Genomic DNA, 19,625 nt, shown 5'->3' on the forward strand with positions numbered 1-19,625 from the left:
AAGAAAATTATCTCTGTTTTTTTCCACAAGCAAAGAGTACACACACTAGAAATGACCCCAGCTGCTGTAGTAATGAGTAACTACGGAGAGGAGGAGATTGTTCGCCCCATAGCTGACTTCTCTCCAAGTCTTTGGGGTGATCGTTTTCATTCATTCTCCCTCGACAATCAGGTATCTGTCTATCCATCTATTTTGTACATGTCTTTCTTATTTTCTTGTCTTGTTGGACATTCATTTTAATTTGATCTTTTTAAATATATTTGCAGATTGCTGGAAAATATGCTCAAGAAATCGATATTTTGAAGGAACAATCAAGAGTTATATTATCTGCATCTTCTCGAAGAACATTGGCTGAGAAATTGGATCTGATAGACATTGTTGAGCGCCTTGGCATTGCTTATCATTTTGAAAAACAAATAGATGATATGTTGGATCAATTTTACAAAGCAGATCCTAACTTTGAGGCTCATGAGTACAATGATTTACAAACTTTTTCCGTTCAATTTCGACTATTGAGACAACATGGTTACAATATCTCCCCAAGTAGGTCTATTCTACACATGTTTTTCATTTATTGTTGTATTTATGTTTCATGCTTACACCAAGGAATTTTTATTGTTTTTTTTCACTTTTTCTTACTAAAAGCTAATCTTTTATTTTTGTTCATGATCCAGAACTTTTTAGCAGATTCCAAGATGCAAAAGGCAAATTTAACGAATCTTTTAGTAACGACATCAAGGGTCTTTTGAACTTATACGAAGCCTCACATGTAAGGACTCATGGAGAAGATATTTTGGAAGAGGCACTTGCTTTCTCTACTGCTCATCTTGAATCTGCAGCTCCACATTTGAAGTCACCTCTGAGTAAGCAAGTGACACATGCCCTTGAGCAATCTCTCCATAAGAGCATTCCAAGAGTTGAGACACGATACTTCATCTCTATCTATGAAGAGGAGGAACATAAGAATGATGTGTTGCTTCGATTTGCAAAACTAGACTTCAACTTACTTCAGATGTTGCACAAACAAGAACTCAGTGAAGTATCAAGGTATGCTAGTAATTTCATGAAAAATATTACTATTATTTGTTTGTAGTGACTCTCAGAATCTGATACATATGTTGTTACTTACTTTGTAGGTGGTGGAAAGATTTGGATTTTGTGACAACGCTTCCATATGCTAGGGATAGAGCAGTGGAATGTTACTTTTGGACGATGGGAGTGTATGCTGAACCTCAATACTCTCAGGCTCGTGTCATGCTTGCTAAGACTATAGCAATGATTTCTATAGTAGATGACACATTTGATGCTTATGGCATTGTAAAAGAACTTGAGATCTACACCGATGCCATACAGAGGTATGGACTACTTCTCAAACCATTTTATCATTTAATTGGAAGATCCCATAAAGGTGGGAAAAGACCATATCAAACAACATATTTGTGTTCAATTTTTATTTTTTGCCTACAATTTATTATCTGAGACAAGCCTAGGAGTCAAACACTAGATATTTCTGTTTCTTCGTATGATATATGTTCTGTTAAATTGATATACTTATCAAATTCATTTCTTTTTCATTTATTAGGTGGGATATTAGCCAAATTGATCGGCTCCCTGATTACATGAAAATCAGTTACAAAGCACTTTTAGATCTCTACAATGATTATGAAATGGAGTTGTCCAAGGATGGTAGATCTGATGTTGTTCACTACGCGAAAGAAAGAGTATGAATCGTGACTTTCTCTTTCGTTTTTGATTAAAATGAAATTTGTTCTTCAAATACGGATTGATGGTTGAATGTCTTGGCTTGTTGTTGACAGATGAAAGAAATCGTGAGAAACTATTTTGTGGAAGCAAAATGGTTCATTGAAGGATATATGCCGCCAGTCTCTGAGTATCTTAGCAATGCATTAGCTACCAGCACTTATTACTTGCTTACGACTACATCTTATTTGGGAATGAAGTCTGCTAACAAGGAAGATTTTGAATGGTTGGCCAAGAACCCTAAAATTCTTGAGGCTAATGTGACGTTATGCCGAGTCATTGATGACATAGCCACCTATGAGGTTGAGAAGGGTAGAGGTCAGATTGCAACTGGAATTGAATGTTACATGAGAGATTATGGTGTATCCACAGAAGAGGCCATGGAAAAATTCCAAGAAATGGCTGACACAGCATGGAAGGATGTAAATGAAGGAATCCTTCGACCAACTCCTGTCTCTACAGAGATTCTCACTCGCATTCTCAATCTTGCTCGCATTATCGATGTTACTTATAAGCACAATCAAGATGGATACACTCATCCGGAAAAAGTACTAAAACCTCATATTATTGCGTTGTTGGTGGACTCTATTGAAATTTAAATCATCGATTGTTTTGTACATCTGGGAGCACTTGCTTCCCATCCCTAAAATTATAAGTATTTGATTGATGCCTTGTTCGTATCTATGCTGCTAGGCGCTAGCTAAGATAGGAGTTGCTGGAGATACATGTTATAGTGCAGTGCAGTTAATTCCTTAATTATTATTTTTTGTATCATTATTGACATTTTAAATATATATATATCACTGCTTTTTATAGCTACTCTTTTTTGCTAGAGATTTCAGATTAAATCGGTGTCACTTCAGCAGTTGCCACAGATCCTGATTAACCGTAAGTAATGGTGAGTTAATGTCAAAATAAGCCCATGAAAACACATCAAAATATAAAGAGAAGCAAACTCCCAAATATAATGTAAACCTCTTAAAAATAGTACAAAGTATCAATTTCATACGGGAAGTGAAACATTAAAATAGCCATAATCTCAAACACAATTCTACTTATAAGGCAAATTGTGATAATATTCCTGCCATCTTTGAGAAATAAAAATGAAAAGTTCTTTTCTTGAAAATTTCTAACGGCTGTTTTATGATGGAATAAGGACTAAAGAGTAGAAGAAAAGAAGGCAAACTATAGTCTTAGTACACCACTAATTGAGGTGTACAGACAAAGGACCCTCTCTGTTTCTAAGTGCTAACTGGGTTTGTAGTACAAAAAAGCAGGTTTACCCCAAAATTAAAAGCTACTGCTAATGCTAGATAAAAGCTCTTTAAAAATAAGTACTTACTATTTTATTGCGATTTCAACTAGTAGAAAATAATGTAGAAGTAGTATGAGTGATCATATTACACTAATGGTAAAAATTTAACTGCAGGGGGTGTTTACACCAGATTATAAAGCCTCTCAAATAAGATGAGTGGTTGCTTCCTCTAAGATGTTTTCACCTTAAGTACTGAAAGATTCGTGTAAGCCCAAATTAAAGCCCATTGAAGATATCACTATTGAAACTCTTCCTTTATTTTTTACCATTGCCTTTTCTCAACGAGAAGATAACCCTTACTGCAATGGATAGGTGAAAAAATAAAGTTATGTTTTCTAATATCCGCTTTCAAAACATACACGCGGCAGTCTATTATGTTTTACATTGTGTAATCACGAGTACAATACTCAAAGTGACTATTATACACTCAAAAGGAATAACACTCTTTTGATTTTCCACCTTACTACATAGGACCTTTTGACCAAAATAAGCTATTTTAAAAACCAATTCACCAAATTAATACGCTTTTTAATTTTTTTACAAAAGTAATATAAACGTATTTCATGGTAACGTTTTAGGTTATTTTTATTTTAAAAATTCAACGGACAAAAACTGACGGAGCTGACGACGTTAAATGAATACACGTTACTCACAATAACGTTTATTGAGAATCCAATCACGTCAACCTTGCAAATGCAGAATCAAATCCTGCAAATTTAAAATGTTACTCATAGTAACATTTTACACCTAACGTTACTGTGAGTAACGTTTTAGGTGTAAAACGTTACTATGAGTAACGTTTACTAAGAATCCAACCACGGGTCTTCGACTCCTGCAAATTTAGCTATAAAATGTTACTCATAGTAACGTTTTACCTCAAAAACGTGACTGTCAGTTACAATACTCTTTTAAAGTCATATTCCTCCATTTTTTAAACTAACCATATGTTATTATAAAATAAATGTTGCTATAAGAAATGTTTTGCATATTTCAACAATATTCAACAAAACTTTTACTTGTGTTGCCCATTGTTAAAATAATATTCACAAAACTTCATCAGGTATGAATTAAATAAGTCAAGTTTATCATATTATGTTAAGTTCTAGTAAAATAATTTTAAAGCTATAGTAAGAATTTAACATAATATGAATAACGTTTTATAGCTAAATTTGCAGGAGTCGAAGACCCGTGATTGAATTCTTAGTAAATGTTACTATGAGTAACATTTTACACCGAAAACGTTACTCACAGTAACGTTTTAGGTGTAAAACGTTACTATGAGTAACGTTTTAAATTTGAAGGATTTGATTTTGCATTTGCAGGGTTGACGTGATTGGATTCTCAATAAACGTTATTGTGAGTAACGGTTTACATCTAAACGTTACTCACAGTAACGTTTATTCATTTAACGTCGTCAGCTCCGTCAATTTTTGTCCGTTGAATTTTTAAAATAAAAATAACTAAAACGTTACCATAGAGTACGTTTATATTACTTTTGTAAAATATTTAAAAAGCGTATTAGTTTGGTGAATTGATTTTTAAAATAGCTTATTTTGGTCAAAACTTCAAAAATATCGTTCACATTCTATTTTTCTTCACAGACTATTAGTCTGAAAACCTCACAATTTTCTATATTTTTCTTTCTTTGTGATTGTGTTTCTCGACATTTGTTGTCAACCACAAACTTGCCAACCATTGACAATTTTCTTTCATTGTGATTGTGTTTCTTGACATTTGTTGTCAACTACAAATTTGTCAATCATTGACAATTGCCTACATCAAATGTTAAAATCAATATAGGAGCTGAACCCCACCGTGCATAGCGACATGATTATCACAAATGAAGAAACCTTACCCCTATACAAGAACTAGGTTCTTGTACTTTTGTCGAGACAAACAAAATGCAACACAATAAAAAAGAGATTTTATCGTGGAAACCTTCCTACCTCAAGGAAGGTAAAAACTATTATTAGGACTCCTGTTAGGACTCTTAGACTCTTATTAGGACTCTTACTTATGTGTAAGTATATTTGTACATGATTTCCTATATATATAGAAGCACAGAGGCAGGCACGTTGATTTGCTTTTGCTATTCACAAATATATTCTCATGGTATCAGAGCGCCAGAAATCCATCTAATTTCTTCTCTACGACATGGCGTCTTCATCTTCCACTACACCAGTCGTTCCTTCTAGCGTCACTACTATTCCAGGTTCAAGTCTTCCTTCAAGTGTTCCTTCTAGCGTTACTACTATTCCAGGTTTAAGTTTTCCTTCTAGCGTCAGTACTATTGCAGGTTCAAGTTTTCCCTTCTTTGGTCTGCCTCCTCCCGTTAGCATAGATTCTCAGACTCTACCAAATTTCAATTTTGTTGCTGCTCTTACTACCCCTAATGTCACCAATTTAGTGACCATTAAGTTAGGTTCTGTGGAGGACTACCTCACATGGCGCACTCAGTTCACCTCTCTACTACTTTCCCACAAGTTTACGGGGTTTGTTGATGGCTCAATTCCTCACCCTTCTCTTCTTCTTGGTGATGCATCTGGCAATCACCAACCAAATCCTCCCTATTGCTCTTGGATAAAAATTAATCAAAGTGTCCGTTCTTTGTTATTCGCAACACTATCTCGTGACGTTCTTCTTGATGTTCATCTCCTTCCTACATCTAGAGATATATGGTTATCCTTACATCGACGCTATATGGATGCGAGTCAGGCTAAATCTATTGAGTTGAAACGCCAACTCACTACCCTGCGAAAGGATGATAAGATAAGTATTGATCAGTATATTCGCAATGCCAAACAACTAGCTGATTCTCTTGCAGCAATTAATTCACATGTCCCTTCTCAGGATTTCATTGACCATGTTTTACTTGGCCTTGGAAAAGAGTATGACACCTTGGTTGGCATCATTACACATTTTCCTGGTCACTTATCGCTTGAAGAGCTTCGTACCAAACTTTTACTTCATGAGCAAAGGTTGCAGCGTTTCAAGGAACTTGACTCGCCAATTACGCATCAAACATTTGCTGTGCATTCTGTTTCTACAACTACTCAAGACTCTGACTCTCAGTTTGGTTCTGGTCGTGGCAGAGGTCGATCTTCTTCCATAGGTCGTGGCCGTGGTGACAAAGGTCGTGGCTTTGGTGGTCGTGGGCAGCAACCACAAATCAGCTCTAGCAACCATAATATACGCATTAGTGCAATTGGACAGCCACAGTTAAGTAATGGTGGTACTTACCATGTCTCCTATAATTCATATTCTGTAGGTACTAATTTACCATCCACGAGCGTGCTTGGTTCTCATCCATCAACTATAATTTGTCAAATTTGTGGATTTCTCGGCCATACTACTCTACAATGCACTAATAGGTTTAATCATGCCTTTGTTTCTAATGATCTTCCTAAGTCTTTTGCAACCATGTCTGTTGGTGAAACGAATGATGCTACTTGGTACCTTGACTCTGCAGCTTCTGCTCACATGACCTCATCTGAAGGTAATTTTTTGCATAAAACTCCATATATTGGCCATAATCGTGTTTTGGTTGGGGATGAAAAATTACTCAATATTAGTCATACTGGATATATCCAATTTCCTTCTACCTCTCGTCCCCTTCATTTGCGTTCTGTCTTTCAAGTTCCTCAATTACAACATAACTTAATTTAAGTCAAAAAGTTATGTGAGGATAATAATTGTGTTGTTAATTTTGACTCGTCTTCTGTTTCTATTAAGGACAAAGCCTCGGGTCAAACTCTCATTCAGGAATCCAGTAAAGGTGATGTATACCCTCTTTTCTCCGAGATAGCGCATTCTCTTTCTCAAGCTTTAGTTGTTCTACGACAATCAGAAGACGTATGGCATCATCGTTTGGGTCACTGTGGAGCTCGAGTCTTAGATAGTCTTAGAGAAAATAATTCCATTCGTTTGCTTAATCTTTTTCAGAATAATTGTGTTTCTTGTCGCTTAGGAAAAGCACATCGTTTGCCGTTTTATTTAGTCGAACATTGTAGCTCTTTTCCTTTGGAGATTGTTCATTCAGATGTTTGGCAGCCACCAGTTTTATCTAATTTAGGATATCGATACTATGTTATTTTTATTGATGATTTTTCCAGGTTTACATGGCTTTATCCCACGAAACATAAATCTGAAGTCTTTATGCATTTTTGTGCCTTTCAAAAACAAGTGGAAAATACCTTTAACACTAAAATTAAAAGTTTTCAAAGTGATGGGGGTGGGGAGTTCGACAACAAGGTTATGGTCTCACACTTTTCTAATTGTGGTATTATATTTCGTAAGTCATGTCCTGACACTCCCCAACAAAATGGGGTTGCAGAAAGGAAGCATCGACATATCCTTGAGATGGTGCGTACCATTCTCTCAAATGCCACAATACCATCCAAGTTTTGGGTTGATGCCACCTTTTATGCCGTTTACACCATCAATAGGTTACCATCACCAGTTTTACATGGAATTTCACCATTTGAGAAACTTTTTCGAACTCCTCCTGATTATAATTTTCTCAAGGTGTTCGATTGTGAATGTTTTCCATATGTATCTTCTTGAACTTCAAATAAACTTGACCCTCGTTCAGTTCGTTGTGTTTTTTTAGGCTATGCTTCTAATTATAAAGGATATCGTTGTTTGGATCCAAAAATAGGTCGTGTCTACATTAATCGTCATATCACTTTTCATGAGTTAGCCTTTCCATATTCTGAGTTATCTCCTGACCCTATATCTCCGTCTATTCATTTTGACCCTCTTGTAGTTGTTTCACCTTTAAACTCATATGTGTCCCATACTATTCCTTTTTCCTCTATAAGTTCTCAAGTAGATTCTGCTTATTCTTCTTCATCTTCAGGTTCTTTAGACTCTTCTAATAATCCTGCGATTCAGACCTTGATCTATCTTCCTCTATTGGGATGTCTCATGGAGGGTCGAGTCCACATACGTGTGCTTCTGCTCCTTCTACATCCACATCTACTGTTGTCGCTCATCCTATGCAAACTCGCTCCAAATCTGGGATTTCTAAGCCTAAGCAACTATTTTCCCTAAGTTCAATCGTCTCTCACATTGAACCTTCGTGTTTCTCTCAAGCTGTGAAAAATCCTAAGTGGCAAACTGCCGTGGCTGATGAATTCAATGCCACACCACAATCTTATTCACTTCAAGATTCACGTCATTTTCAGGATTACAACTCAAACGGAACTAACTCTAGTATCTTTAACTCTCCAATGATTAACTATAATCGAAGACTCAACACTCTAAGAAGTTAAACTCGCTTCTTGTTACAATTCTCTCACAACTCCCTCTTAACTCTATCCTCCAAGAAGTCAAATCCACTTCTTGTTACAATTCTCTCAAGACTCTATCCTCCAAGAAGTCAAACCCACTTCTTGTTACAATTCTCTCAAGACTCTATTCTCCAAGAAGTCAAACTCACTCCTTGTTACACAATCTAGGAATTATTACAACTCAATAATAAACCTAGAACAAATCAATAAAGACTAATAACCCTAGACTTTAATTGATCAGACTTCAACAATCAATAGTTCAGACTTGAACACAACTCGTGAACCTGGTCCTCGTATTGTTGTGACGAAGCGTGAACCTGGTCCTCGTGTTGTTGTGATGAAGCCCTGCAGTTTTGCTCCAATGACTATTGCTCTCAAGATGATGAATTTTGTGAATATGCAATAGACATCGTTTTGGCTTTGCTGGAAAATTCTCTCAATTTGTGTTTATGCAAAGACGACTTTTTTCCCTCTTTGGCTTGAACCTTTTATAGAGTTTGATTTGCCTTCATCAGCTTCTACAAGGAAAGGAATAACAAATCATTTTCCTTCTTGAATTTGTCTATATTTACTTCTTAATTGCTACTTCTTTATTTATTTTTCTTTATTTGACTTGAATTGCTACTTCTTTATTTATTTCCTTCTTTATTTTTTTCCTTATTTGTTTCTTTCCTTCTTTATTTCTTTCCTTCTTTGCTCCTGTGTTTCAGGTCTTTCTTTATTTCCTTTTTCGCTCCATTATTTCTGTACTTTTTTTTCTTTGCCGCAATCTCTCATATTTGTACAGATTGACTGCAGTCACGTGTGAGAATCTGGTTCACCTGATAGAGTACACATAAGACAACAAGTAGTGAACCATGTTCACTTTATCAATCATCAAAACTAATTTATATGTTCTCCGCCAACAACAAATAAAACATAATTTCTTGTAGTTAAAAAATCCAAAGGATCGAAGACGCCGCGCACTGAAGGAAAATCAGAGGACTCAAGGAATATAAAATTAGAAGAAAATGCATACAACACATAATATAGTCAAGTAAGGATGATGGAAAAAAAATAGTCAAGGATGTCAGCATGCATTCAGTAACAGGAATTTGGAAAACGTGAAAGACGCCCTTATTTATTACGTAGTTGATTTAATTTAAAGTAGAAAAAAAGGCATGCTGGTCACAAGAATTAAGATGAGATAGTGATAATATCAATCCAAAAAAAAAAAACATTTTGCCATATCATAAAACTATATCTATAGGGCGGAGCTACAGTCAAATAAGGATGATCAGTCGAATATCTTTCATCGAAAAATTATACGATTATATAGATAAAATATTATTTAATATCTGGATATATAATAAATTGAACACTCTCCCATATCTTCTATTCTTCTTTATGTTTTAGCCTTAAATTTTGATTAACCTAATAATTAATCTTAAAGTTTGATTAACTTAATAATTAAGATTTATTTTTATATTTTCGATCTATATTATGTGAATTATTAGATATAACACACTCTCAAAAAAAATACTCAAAAAATTGTGAATATTTTAACCAAATGAAATAGTAAAAAAGACTTATTTATAATGAAATGTTATGAGTAGTATCAATTAAAAAATAGATATTAGGAATAGTAGAAAAAACTCAATTTATTATTAGATGTTAGGAGTAGTAGAAAAGAACCAATTTATATATGAGATATTTTTATTGTTTTAAACAAAAATATTATAAAAACAAAATTATTGTACTATTTAATTAATTAGATTAAGTATAATATTTTGATTTAGTGTAGGAATGAAATGATAGCATTTTAGAGCTTTCCACTTTTAGTATAAAATATGATATGATGATAATATATATATATATATATATATATTAAGATGAGTAATCATATGTACTAAAGCTTCATGTAAGTAGAGGTGGATCGGAGATTAAATTAATGAATTCAAGCTTTTAAGATTTTCACTGTCGAAATTATTACACTGTTAAATTATTAATTCTAATCTAATACCTGATAAGATTTTAATAAGTTATTATAGTAACAATAATATTAGTGTTCTTGCAATAGACAGTTAAGAAATTAAATTAAGATAAGCTTTGATAATATTTACTTTCAGCGTGTGCTTTCTCAAACATGCATGCGGCACTCCACAGTACCAAGGACAGAGAGATAGGAGCGCTAGGGTGTTTATCTAAATATTAAAAATTACAATGAATATATAAATGTTATATTTTGAATCTCGCTTTAACTAAAAAAATATTTTAAATCTCTTTAATGAAAAGCTTGACTCTTTCACAGTACACTCTAAAAATGATGATTGTTTGGTATGCGGAATAATGTGGGATATTTAAATTTGGGATTCAATTAATTTATATTGAATTTAGTTGACGTTATAAATTTATTCCTGAATATCAGACTCTTACCCAATCCAACTTGGAATTATTTTATGGATAAACTAGTACATGAATTATAATCGGGAAATAACTTGGTCTGTGTACTAATCGAATAGCAAGTTCATCAAAGTAGACCCTGCTACTCCAATGCATAGGTACGTAAAGAACACAAAGTAAAACATTGTTTTATGAAGTAAAAAAATCCGGAGGAAGACGAAATGCACTGTAAGGAAAAAAAAATGACACATCACACAAGGAATATAAAATTAGTAGAAAAGGCATACATTATAAATAGTAGTAGTTGTCTTAGATAGCAAATATATTACATATAGTCAAGTAAGTATCATGAGGAAAAAAATAGTCAAGGATGACAGCATTAAAAGGCATGCTGTTTACAAGAATTTAGATAAAAGTAGTAACAAATTGTAGGCTGCAAGTATATACAAGTTTTACCAAAAAAAGAGAAAAAATGTGTTGCCATATTATATATGATATGATATATCTTTAGACTATATAGGAGGAGTATTGTCAAGTGTGGCAACCGCCAACCGGACTACTATAGTATAGTATTATAAAGAATTTTAATCGTACGTGAAAGATGGCTGTGGCAAAGGCCCTCACAATTCATTCGTTATAAATACTCATTTCTTTCTCTTACAATTCCATCATCACTTGTTCAGTTCTCTACTACAAATACATTATACAAAGAAAGGAAATTCTCTCTGTTTTTCCACAAGCAAAGAGTATACTATAAATGGCCTCAGCTGCTGCAGTAATGAATAACTACCAAGAGGAGGACATTGTTCGACCTGTTGCTGACTTCTCTCCAAGTCTTTGGGGTGATCGTTTCCATTCATTCTCCCTCGACAATCAGGTATCTATTTATTTTAATTTGTACAAGTCTTTCATTTTCTTTATCTTGTTGGATGAATACGGACATTTCATTTCTGACTTTGAATGTAATAATGTAACATACATTTTAATTTGATCTTTTTAAATATATTTGCAGATTGCTGGAAAATATGCTCAAGAGATCGATATTTTGAAGGAACAATCAAGAGTTATATTAACTGCATCTTCTCGAAATTGGATCTGATAGACATTGTTGAGCGCCTTGGCATTGCTTATCATTTTGAAAAACAAATAGATGATATGTTGGATCAATTTTACAAAGCAGATCCTAACTTTGAGGCTCATGAGTACAATGATTTACAAACTTTTTCCGTTCAATTTCGACTATTGAGACAACATGGTTACAATATCTCCCCAAGTAGGTCTATTATACACATGTTTTTCATTTATTGTTGTATTTATGTTTCTTGCTTACACCAAGGAATTTTTATTGTTTTTTTCACTTTTACTTACTAAAAGCTAATCTTTTATTTTTGTTCATGATCCAGAACTTTTTAGCAGATTCCAAGATGCAAAAGGCAAATTTAACGAATCTCTTAGTAACGACATCAAGGGTCTTTTGAACTTATACGAAGCCTCACATGTAAGGACTCATGGAGAAGATATTTTGGAAGAGGCACTTGCTTTCTCTACTGCTCATCTTGAATCTGCAGCTCCACATTTGAAGTCACCTCTGAGTAAGCAAGTGACACATGCCCTTGAGCAATCTCTCCATAAGGGCATTCCAAGAGTTGAGACACGATACTTCATCTCTATCTATGAAGAGGAGGAACATAAGAATGATGTGTTGCTTCGATTTGCAAAACTGGACTTCAACTTACTTCAGATGTTGCACAAACAAGAACTTAGTGAAGTATCAAGGTATGCTAGTAATTTACATGAAAAATATTACTATTATTTGTTTGTAGTGACTCTCAGAATCTGATACATATGTTGTTACTTACTTTGTAGGTGGTGGAAAGATTTGGATTTTGTGACAACGCTTCCATATGCTAGGGATAGAGCAGTGGAATGTTACTTTTGGACGATGGGAGTGTATGCTGAACCTCAATACTCTCAGGCTCGTGTCATGCTTGCTAAGACTATAGCAATGATTTCTATAGTAGATGACACATTTGATGCTTATGGCATTGTAAAAGAACTTGAGATCTACACCGATGCCATACAGAGGTATGGACTACTTCTCAAACCATTTTATCATTTAATTGGAAGATCCCATAAAGGTGGGAAAAGATCATATCAAACAACATATTTGTGTTCAATTTTTATTTTTTGCCTACAATTTATTATCTGAGATAAGCCTAGGAGTCAAACACTAGATATTTCTGCTTCTTCGTATGATATATGTTCTGTTAAATTGATATACTTATCAAATTCATTTCTTTTTCATTTATTAGGTGGGATATTAGCCAAATTGATCGGCTCCCTGATTACATGAAAATCAGTTACAAAGCACTTTTAGATCTCTACAATGATTATGAAATGGAGTTGTCCAAGGATGGTAGATCTGATGTTGTTCACTACGCGAAAGAAAGAGTATGAATCGTGACTTTCTCTTTCGTTTTTGATTAAAATGAAATTTGTTCTTCAAATATGGATTGATGGTTGAATGTCTTGGCTTGTTGTTGACAGATGAAAGAAATCGTGAGAAACTATTTTGTGGAAGCAAAATGGTTCATTGAAGGATATATGCCGCCAGTCTCTGAGTATCTTAGCAATGCATTAGCTACCAGCACTTATTACTTGCTTACGACTACATCTTATTTGGGAATGAAGTCTGCTAACAAGGAAGATTTTGAATGGTTGGCCAAGAACCCTAAAATTCTTGAGGCTAATGTGACGTTATGCCGAGTCATTGATGACATAGCCACCTATGAGGTTGAGAAGGGTAGAGGTCAGATTGCAACTGGAATTGAATGTTACATGAGAGATTATGGTGTATCCACAGAAGAGGCCATGGAAAAATTCCAAGAAATGGCTGACACAGCATGGAAGGATGTAAATGAAGGAATCCTTCGACCAACTCCTGTCTCTACAGAGATTCTCACTCGCATTCTCAATCTTTGCTCGCATTATCGATGTTACTTATAAGCACAATCAAGATGGATACACTCATCCGGAAAAAGTACTAAAACCTCATATTATTGCGTTGTTGGTGGACTCTATTGAAATTTAAACCATCGATTGTTTTGTACATCTGGGAGCACTTGCTTCCCATCCCTAAAATTATAAGTATTTGATTGATGCCTTGTTCGTATCTATGCTGCTAGCTAAGATAGGAGTTACTGGAGATACATGTTATAGTGCAGTGCAGTTAATTCCTTAATTTTTTTTTTGTATCATTATTGACATTTTAAATATATATCACTGCTTTTTATAGCTACTCTTTTTTGCTAGAGATTTCAGATAAAATCGGTGTCACTTCAGCAGTTGCAACAGATCCTGATTAACCGTGAGGAATGGTGAGTTAATATCAAAATAAGCCCATGATAACACATCAAAATATAAAAGCAAACTCACAAATATAATAAACCTCTTAAAAATAGTAGGAAGTATCAATTTCATACAGGAAGTAAAACATTAAAATCGCCATAATCACAGACACAATTCTACTTATAAGGCAAAATGTGATAATATTCCTGCCATCTTTGAGAAAAAAATGAAAAGTTCTTTTCTTGAAAATTTCTAATGGCTGCTTTATGATGGAGTAAGGACTAGAGAGTAGAAGTAGTATGAGTGGTCATATTACACTGATCTGCAGTGGGTGTTTACACCAGATTATAAAGCCTCTCAAACACTGCTGTCTGGCGGACAGTCCTCAACGACCCTTCGTAAGGTCTAGCTGATCGAACTATCAGAAAATCCAGAGTCAGCTAATGATTTTAACATCATCATACATGCAACAATAAACTGTTGCCTTTCATGCTTATAATTACATTGAAACGTAACAGTATATGCTAATAATTTCCATAAAACATAATGTTTACAATTTAATAAGATGAGTGGTTGCTTCCTCTCTAAGATGTTTTCACCTTAAGTACTTACATGTACTGAAAGATTCGTGTAAGCCCAAATTAAAGCCGATTGAAGACATCACTATTGAAACTTTTAACTTTTTACCATTGCCTTTTCTCAAAATATATGGTTGGGAATCAACGAGAAGATTACCCTTACGGCAAGGGATAAGTGAAAAAATAAAGTTAATACTTTCTAATATCCTCTCTCAGACATGCACACCGCCAGAGGCAAATTTAGGATTTTAAGAAAACGGGTGTACAATTACTTTAAAGATAAGATCAAAAAATTTATAATAACAATAACTAAGCGAGAAAAACATTAAAAAAAATCATAACCACAAAAAATATCACCAGTTTACAATTGTACTTGGCGAGATTTCATATTTTGAAAACAATCTACTATCAATTTTCAAATATCTTTCGCTCTATCTTACAAACTAAACAACCATTCAAAAATTCTTCACCAATGCTATTACGTAGTCATTTTGATGAGCTTCATTGAGGAGAATCACATATTCATAATAAAGAAAAGGAATCACATCCCTTTCACATTAAAAAAATAAGGGAATCACACCCTTCAAAATTGATAATATAATATAAAACACATTCCTTACAAGTTACATTCGCAAAATATGTAAATTTAAGATAATCAATTCATTAGCTCTTGATGAGTTCCTAATATAAGTAATGGCAAGATTATTTTTTATGGAAACCTTTAATTAAAGTGACATTTAAAAAAAAAAAAAATTGATATTGTTAGTTTGTTTATTAAAAAGAGAAATCCTAAACTAAAAAAAAATTAGTTTAAACTTTCAGAATTTAGCTTTTTCTTTTTTCAAGCGAATTGTGGTTGGCTGGGATCAAACTTGGGACCTTGGAATTGATATCAAGCTGTCAAATTAGTGAAACATCCAACCATTTTTAGAAAGGATTCCACAAGTTTTGATTTAATATATTCTTTAATAATTACACAAAGCCGGATGATCACGGATTTCGATGACCCAATTTTAATATATAAATTTGCCCTGCACCTAGCACTCCATTGGCGATGTGAACCACTTAATTTTTTTTTAATGTGTTTTTTTCTTGATATTTTGAGTCCCTTAACTGCATAAAGAAATTTAAGATTCTAAGTTCATCAAAGTAGACCCAGCTACTCCTGTGCATAGCGATATGATGAACACAAATAAAACATAATTGCTTGTAGTTAAAAAAATCCAGAGGATCGAAAACGCCATGCACTGAAGGAAAATCAGAGGACTCAAGGAATATAAAATTAGAAGAAAATGCATACAACACAATATATTAGTAGTAAGGATGATAGAAAAAAAAAACAGTCAAGGATGTCAGCATGCATTCAGTAACAAAGAATTTGGAAAACGTGAAAGACGCCCCTTGTTCATTAGTTGATTTAATTTAAAGTAGAAAAAAAAAGGCATGCTGTTCACAAGAATTAAGATGCACAGATCACAGATAGTGAAATTAAATCCAAAAAGATAAAAAAACATTTTGCCATATTATAATATATATATATCTATAGAGAAGCTAGTGATTAGTTATCAGTATATAGTCAAGTGAGGCAACCGCCAACCGGACTAGTACACTATATTATTAAAAAAATTCAATCGTGAAAGATGGCAGAGACAAAGGCTCTCACCATTCATTCATTCATTCATTATAAATACTCATTTCCTTCTCTTACAATTCCATTACTACTTGTTCAATTTCCCTAACATCTAAGAAACAAAAGAAAGGAAGGGAAAATTGTTCAATGGCCCCAGCTGCTGCTGCAGTAATGAGTAACTATGAAGAGGAGGAAATTTTTCGCCCCATTGCTGACTTCTCTCCAAGTCTTTGGGGTGATTATTTCCATTCTTTCTCAGTCGATAATCAGGTAGTATTAAATGAAGTTCACCTGTGATGCCGCTGTTGGAACAGAGTCGTTCTGAATATACTCACGTATTCTTTTTAAATACATTTACAGGTTGCAGTAGAGTATGCTCATGAGATCGAAACTTTGAAGGAGTATATTGTCAGACCATGCTTATGGAACAACATTGACTGAGAAATTGAATCTGATAGACACTGTTGAGCGCCTTGGCATTGCTTATCATTTCGAGAAACAAATAGACGACATGTTGGATCAAATTTATAAAGCAGATCCCGACTTCGAGGCTCATGATTACAATGATTTGTCTACTTTATCTCTTCAATTTCGACTACTGAGACAACATGGTTACAACATCTCTCCAAGTAATATAATATATCTTATCTATCAAGCACTACTATATGAATTGGAGAATTAAGCGCTACTACTTACGCCACTGACAATTAGTAATTAATTTTTTGTTTGAACTTATACGAAGCTTCACATGTAAGTACTCATGGAGAAGATATTTTACAAGAGGCACTTGTTCATCTTGAGTCTGCAGCTCCACATTTGGAGTCACCTCTGAATAAGCAAGTAACACATGCCCTTGAGCAATCTCTTCATAAGAGCATTCCAAGAGTCGAGACACGCTACTTCATCTCCATCTACGAAGAAGAGGAATTCAAGAATGATGTGTTGCTTCGACTTGCAAAACTGGATTTCAACTTACTTCAGATGTTGCACAAACAAGAACTCAGTGAAGTATCAAGGTAATTAACATCAAATATATAAATTGTTTGTTGAAAGTAATTTCTCAAATTGGTACTTATTTTGTAGGTGGTGGAAAGATTTGGATTTTGTGACAACACTTCCATATGCTAGGGATAGAGCAGTCGAGTGCTACTTTTGGACAGTGGGAGTGTATGCTGAACCTCAGTATTCTCAGGCTCGTGTCATGCTTGCTAAGACTATAGCAATGATTTCGATAGTAGATGACACATTTGATGCTTATGGCATCGTAAAAGAACTCGAGGTCTACACCGATGCCATACAGAGGTATTGACTACTTCTGGAACAGTTAATAATTGAAGTATATGGTCCCATAAATGGCAGAAATGACCATATCAAACAACATATACATTTGAAGTTTTGCCTACAATTTGTAATCGGAGACAAGCCTGAACGCCCAAAACTAGACATTTCTCCTTCTTCATCCGATATATGTTCTGTTAAACTGATAAACTTATCAAATTCATTTATTAGGTGGGATATTAGCCAAATTGATCGGCTCCCTGATTACATGAAAATCAGTTACAAAGCACTTTTGGATCTCTACAATGATTATGAAACGGAGTTGTCAAAGGATGGCAGGTCCGATGTTGTACTACGCAAAAGAAAGAGTATGAATCATAACTTGTACCAGTTAATTCAATATTTAATCAGTTTAACCAATTGTGAAGCTTTTTCTCCCAATTTTTGTTTGTAATGAAATTTATTCTTTGAACAAGTACGGACGTTTGAATTTCTTTTGGTTGTTATCGACAGATGAAAGAAATCGTGAGAAACTATTTTGTGGAAGCAAAATGGTTCATTGAAGGATACATGCCAACTGTTTCTGAGTATCTTAGCAATGCATTAGCTACTAGCACTTATTACTTGCTTACGACAACGTCCTACTTAGGCATGAAGTGTGCTAACAAGGAAGATTTTGAATGGTTGGCCAAGAACCCTAAATTCCTTGAAGCCAATGTGACCTTATGTCGAGTCATTGATGACATAGCCACCTATGAGGTTGAGAAGGGTAGAGGTCACTGGAATTGAGTGCTACATGAGGGATTATGGCGTGTCAACAGAAGTAGCAATGGACAAATTTCAAGAAATGGCTGAGACAGCATCGAAGGATGTAAATGAAGGAATCCTTCGACCAACTCCTGTCTCTACAAAGATTCTCACTTGTATTCTCAATCTTGCTCGCATTATTGATGTCACTTATCAGCACAATCAAGATGGACACACTCATCCTGAAAAAGTACTAAAACCTCACATTATCGCCTTGTTGGTGGACTCTATTGAAATTTAAATCATCAATTGCTTTGTACATCTGGGAGCACTTGGTTCCCTTCCCCTCAAATAAGTATTTGACTGGTGGCTTGTTCGAATTTCTGTTGCTAGATAGGGCAGGAGCTGCTGGCGATACATGTTATTGTTCAGTCAAGTTACCTCCCTAATTTTTTTTGTATCATTATTGACATTTGAAATACATATCTTGATCTCGAGCTTGAACCTATTAATGTACAATTAGACTGCACAAGTTACCGGCAAAATTTCTAATGGAGGGTTCCATAAAGGAAACAATATATGCTAAGAACATGATTCCACAGAAGAAAATAACAAGATTTACATAAATAATAATATTCTAAACCAATATATGTGTATAATAAGTGGATAAAGCTTGAAAATATTTCCATAAATCAATCAAGTTGGGATGGAAATAAAACTTAAGACCACCATAATCTCAAACATAAAATCATATCATTTTAAGCAATTTACCTTCTTTTGTCGACTTCTAGGACATTATAAAGTCATAGACAGAGAAATAAAAGGGAAGAAAATGAGGAATTGTGGGGAGAGGAGAGCCAGGGAAGAGGCAGTGCATGGAATAGGCAAGTAAAAATTGCACATCTCATGCTCTGTCTCGTCCCCGTCTATCCATACCACACCGTATTTTACCTGAATAGAGACTTCATTTACCCATGCTTTTAACATTCCTTCCATCAAGAAAAAAAAAATAAAGATGAATCGTTTTTTTTAATTGTCGATGGCCAAATGATTAGTGGAATGGCTGATTTATGTGGATTTAAGCCTAGAAGAAGAAATAGGTATATAGTACAAAGGCTAGTACTACTAAGTACAAAGGAGTACAGCCGACCCTCTCTGTTTTGAAGATTCAATTATCCCTCACTGTACTGCAGATTTCTGTTTGTAGTACAAATTTCCCCAAAAGCTAAAAGCTACTTCTAGATAAAAGATATTGTAGAATAATGTAAACTATTACGATTACAACTCATAGAAAG

The 19,625-nt window shown here is 34.3% G+C and overlaps 2 protein-coding genes and 1 pseudogene across 2 annotated transcripts; all 3 read left to right on the forward strand.

Annotated features, from left to right (window-relative positions):
- Positions 1 to 2,562, forward strand: LOC125815493 (vetispiradiene synthase 1). The gene is made up of 6 exons (XM_049494972.1): positions 1 to 171; positions 267 to 543; positions 675 to 1,047; positions 1,137 to 1,355; positions 1,583 to 1,721; positions 1,818 to 2,562. Exons 1-6 carry the CDS (start codon positions 52 to 54, stop codon positions 2,358 to 2,360), a joined length of 1,671 nt encoding a protein of 556 aa, XP_049350929.1. The 5' UTR covers positions 1 to 51; the 3' UTR covers positions 2,361 to 2,562.
- An 8,944-nt stretch (positions 2,563 to 11,506) lies between these two features.
- On the forward strand, positions 11,507 to 13,840 carry LOC125815495 (vetispiradiene synthase 1-like). Its single transcript, XM_049494974.1, is given in 8 exon segments — positions 11,507 to 11,626; positions 11,762 to 11,831; positions 11,834 to 12,022; positions 12,153 to 12,525; positions 12,616 to 12,834; positions 13,062 to 13,200; positions 13,297 to 13,728; positions 13,730 to 13,840. Coding segments are annotated over 8 exon segments (1,653 nt in total).
- A 2,612-nt stretch (positions 13,841 to 16,452) lies between these two features.
- LOC125815496 (vetispiradiene synthase 3-like) lies at positions 16,453 to 18,631 on the forward strand (annotated as a pseudogene).
- Positions 18,632 to 19,625: the final 994 nt, after the last annotated feature.

The sequence above is a fragment of the Solanum verrucosum genome, unplaced genomic scaffold, assembly GCF_900185275.1.
Source record: "Solanum verrucosum unplaced genomic scaffold, falcon-dt-bn FXZP01000261.1, whole genome shotgun sequence".
NCBI classification, from domain to species: domain Eukaryota; kingdom Viridiplantae; phylum Streptophyta; class Magnoliopsida; order Solanales; family Solanaceae; genus Solanum; species Solanum verrucosum.

Coding starts and splice junctions, on each gene's coding strand:
- LOC125815493 (XM_049494972.1), top strand. CDS start 52: ATGACCCCAGCTGCTGTAGTAATGAGTAACTACGGAGAGGAGGAGATT. Junction 1,048..1,136: donor GAACTCAGTGAAGTATCAAG/GTATGCTAGTAA, acceptor CTTACTTTGTAG/GTGGTGGAAAGATTTGGATT. Junction 1,722..1,817: donor TTCACTACGCGAAAGAAAGA/GTATGAATCGTG, acceptor TGTTGTTGACAG/ATGAAAGAAATCGTGAGAAA.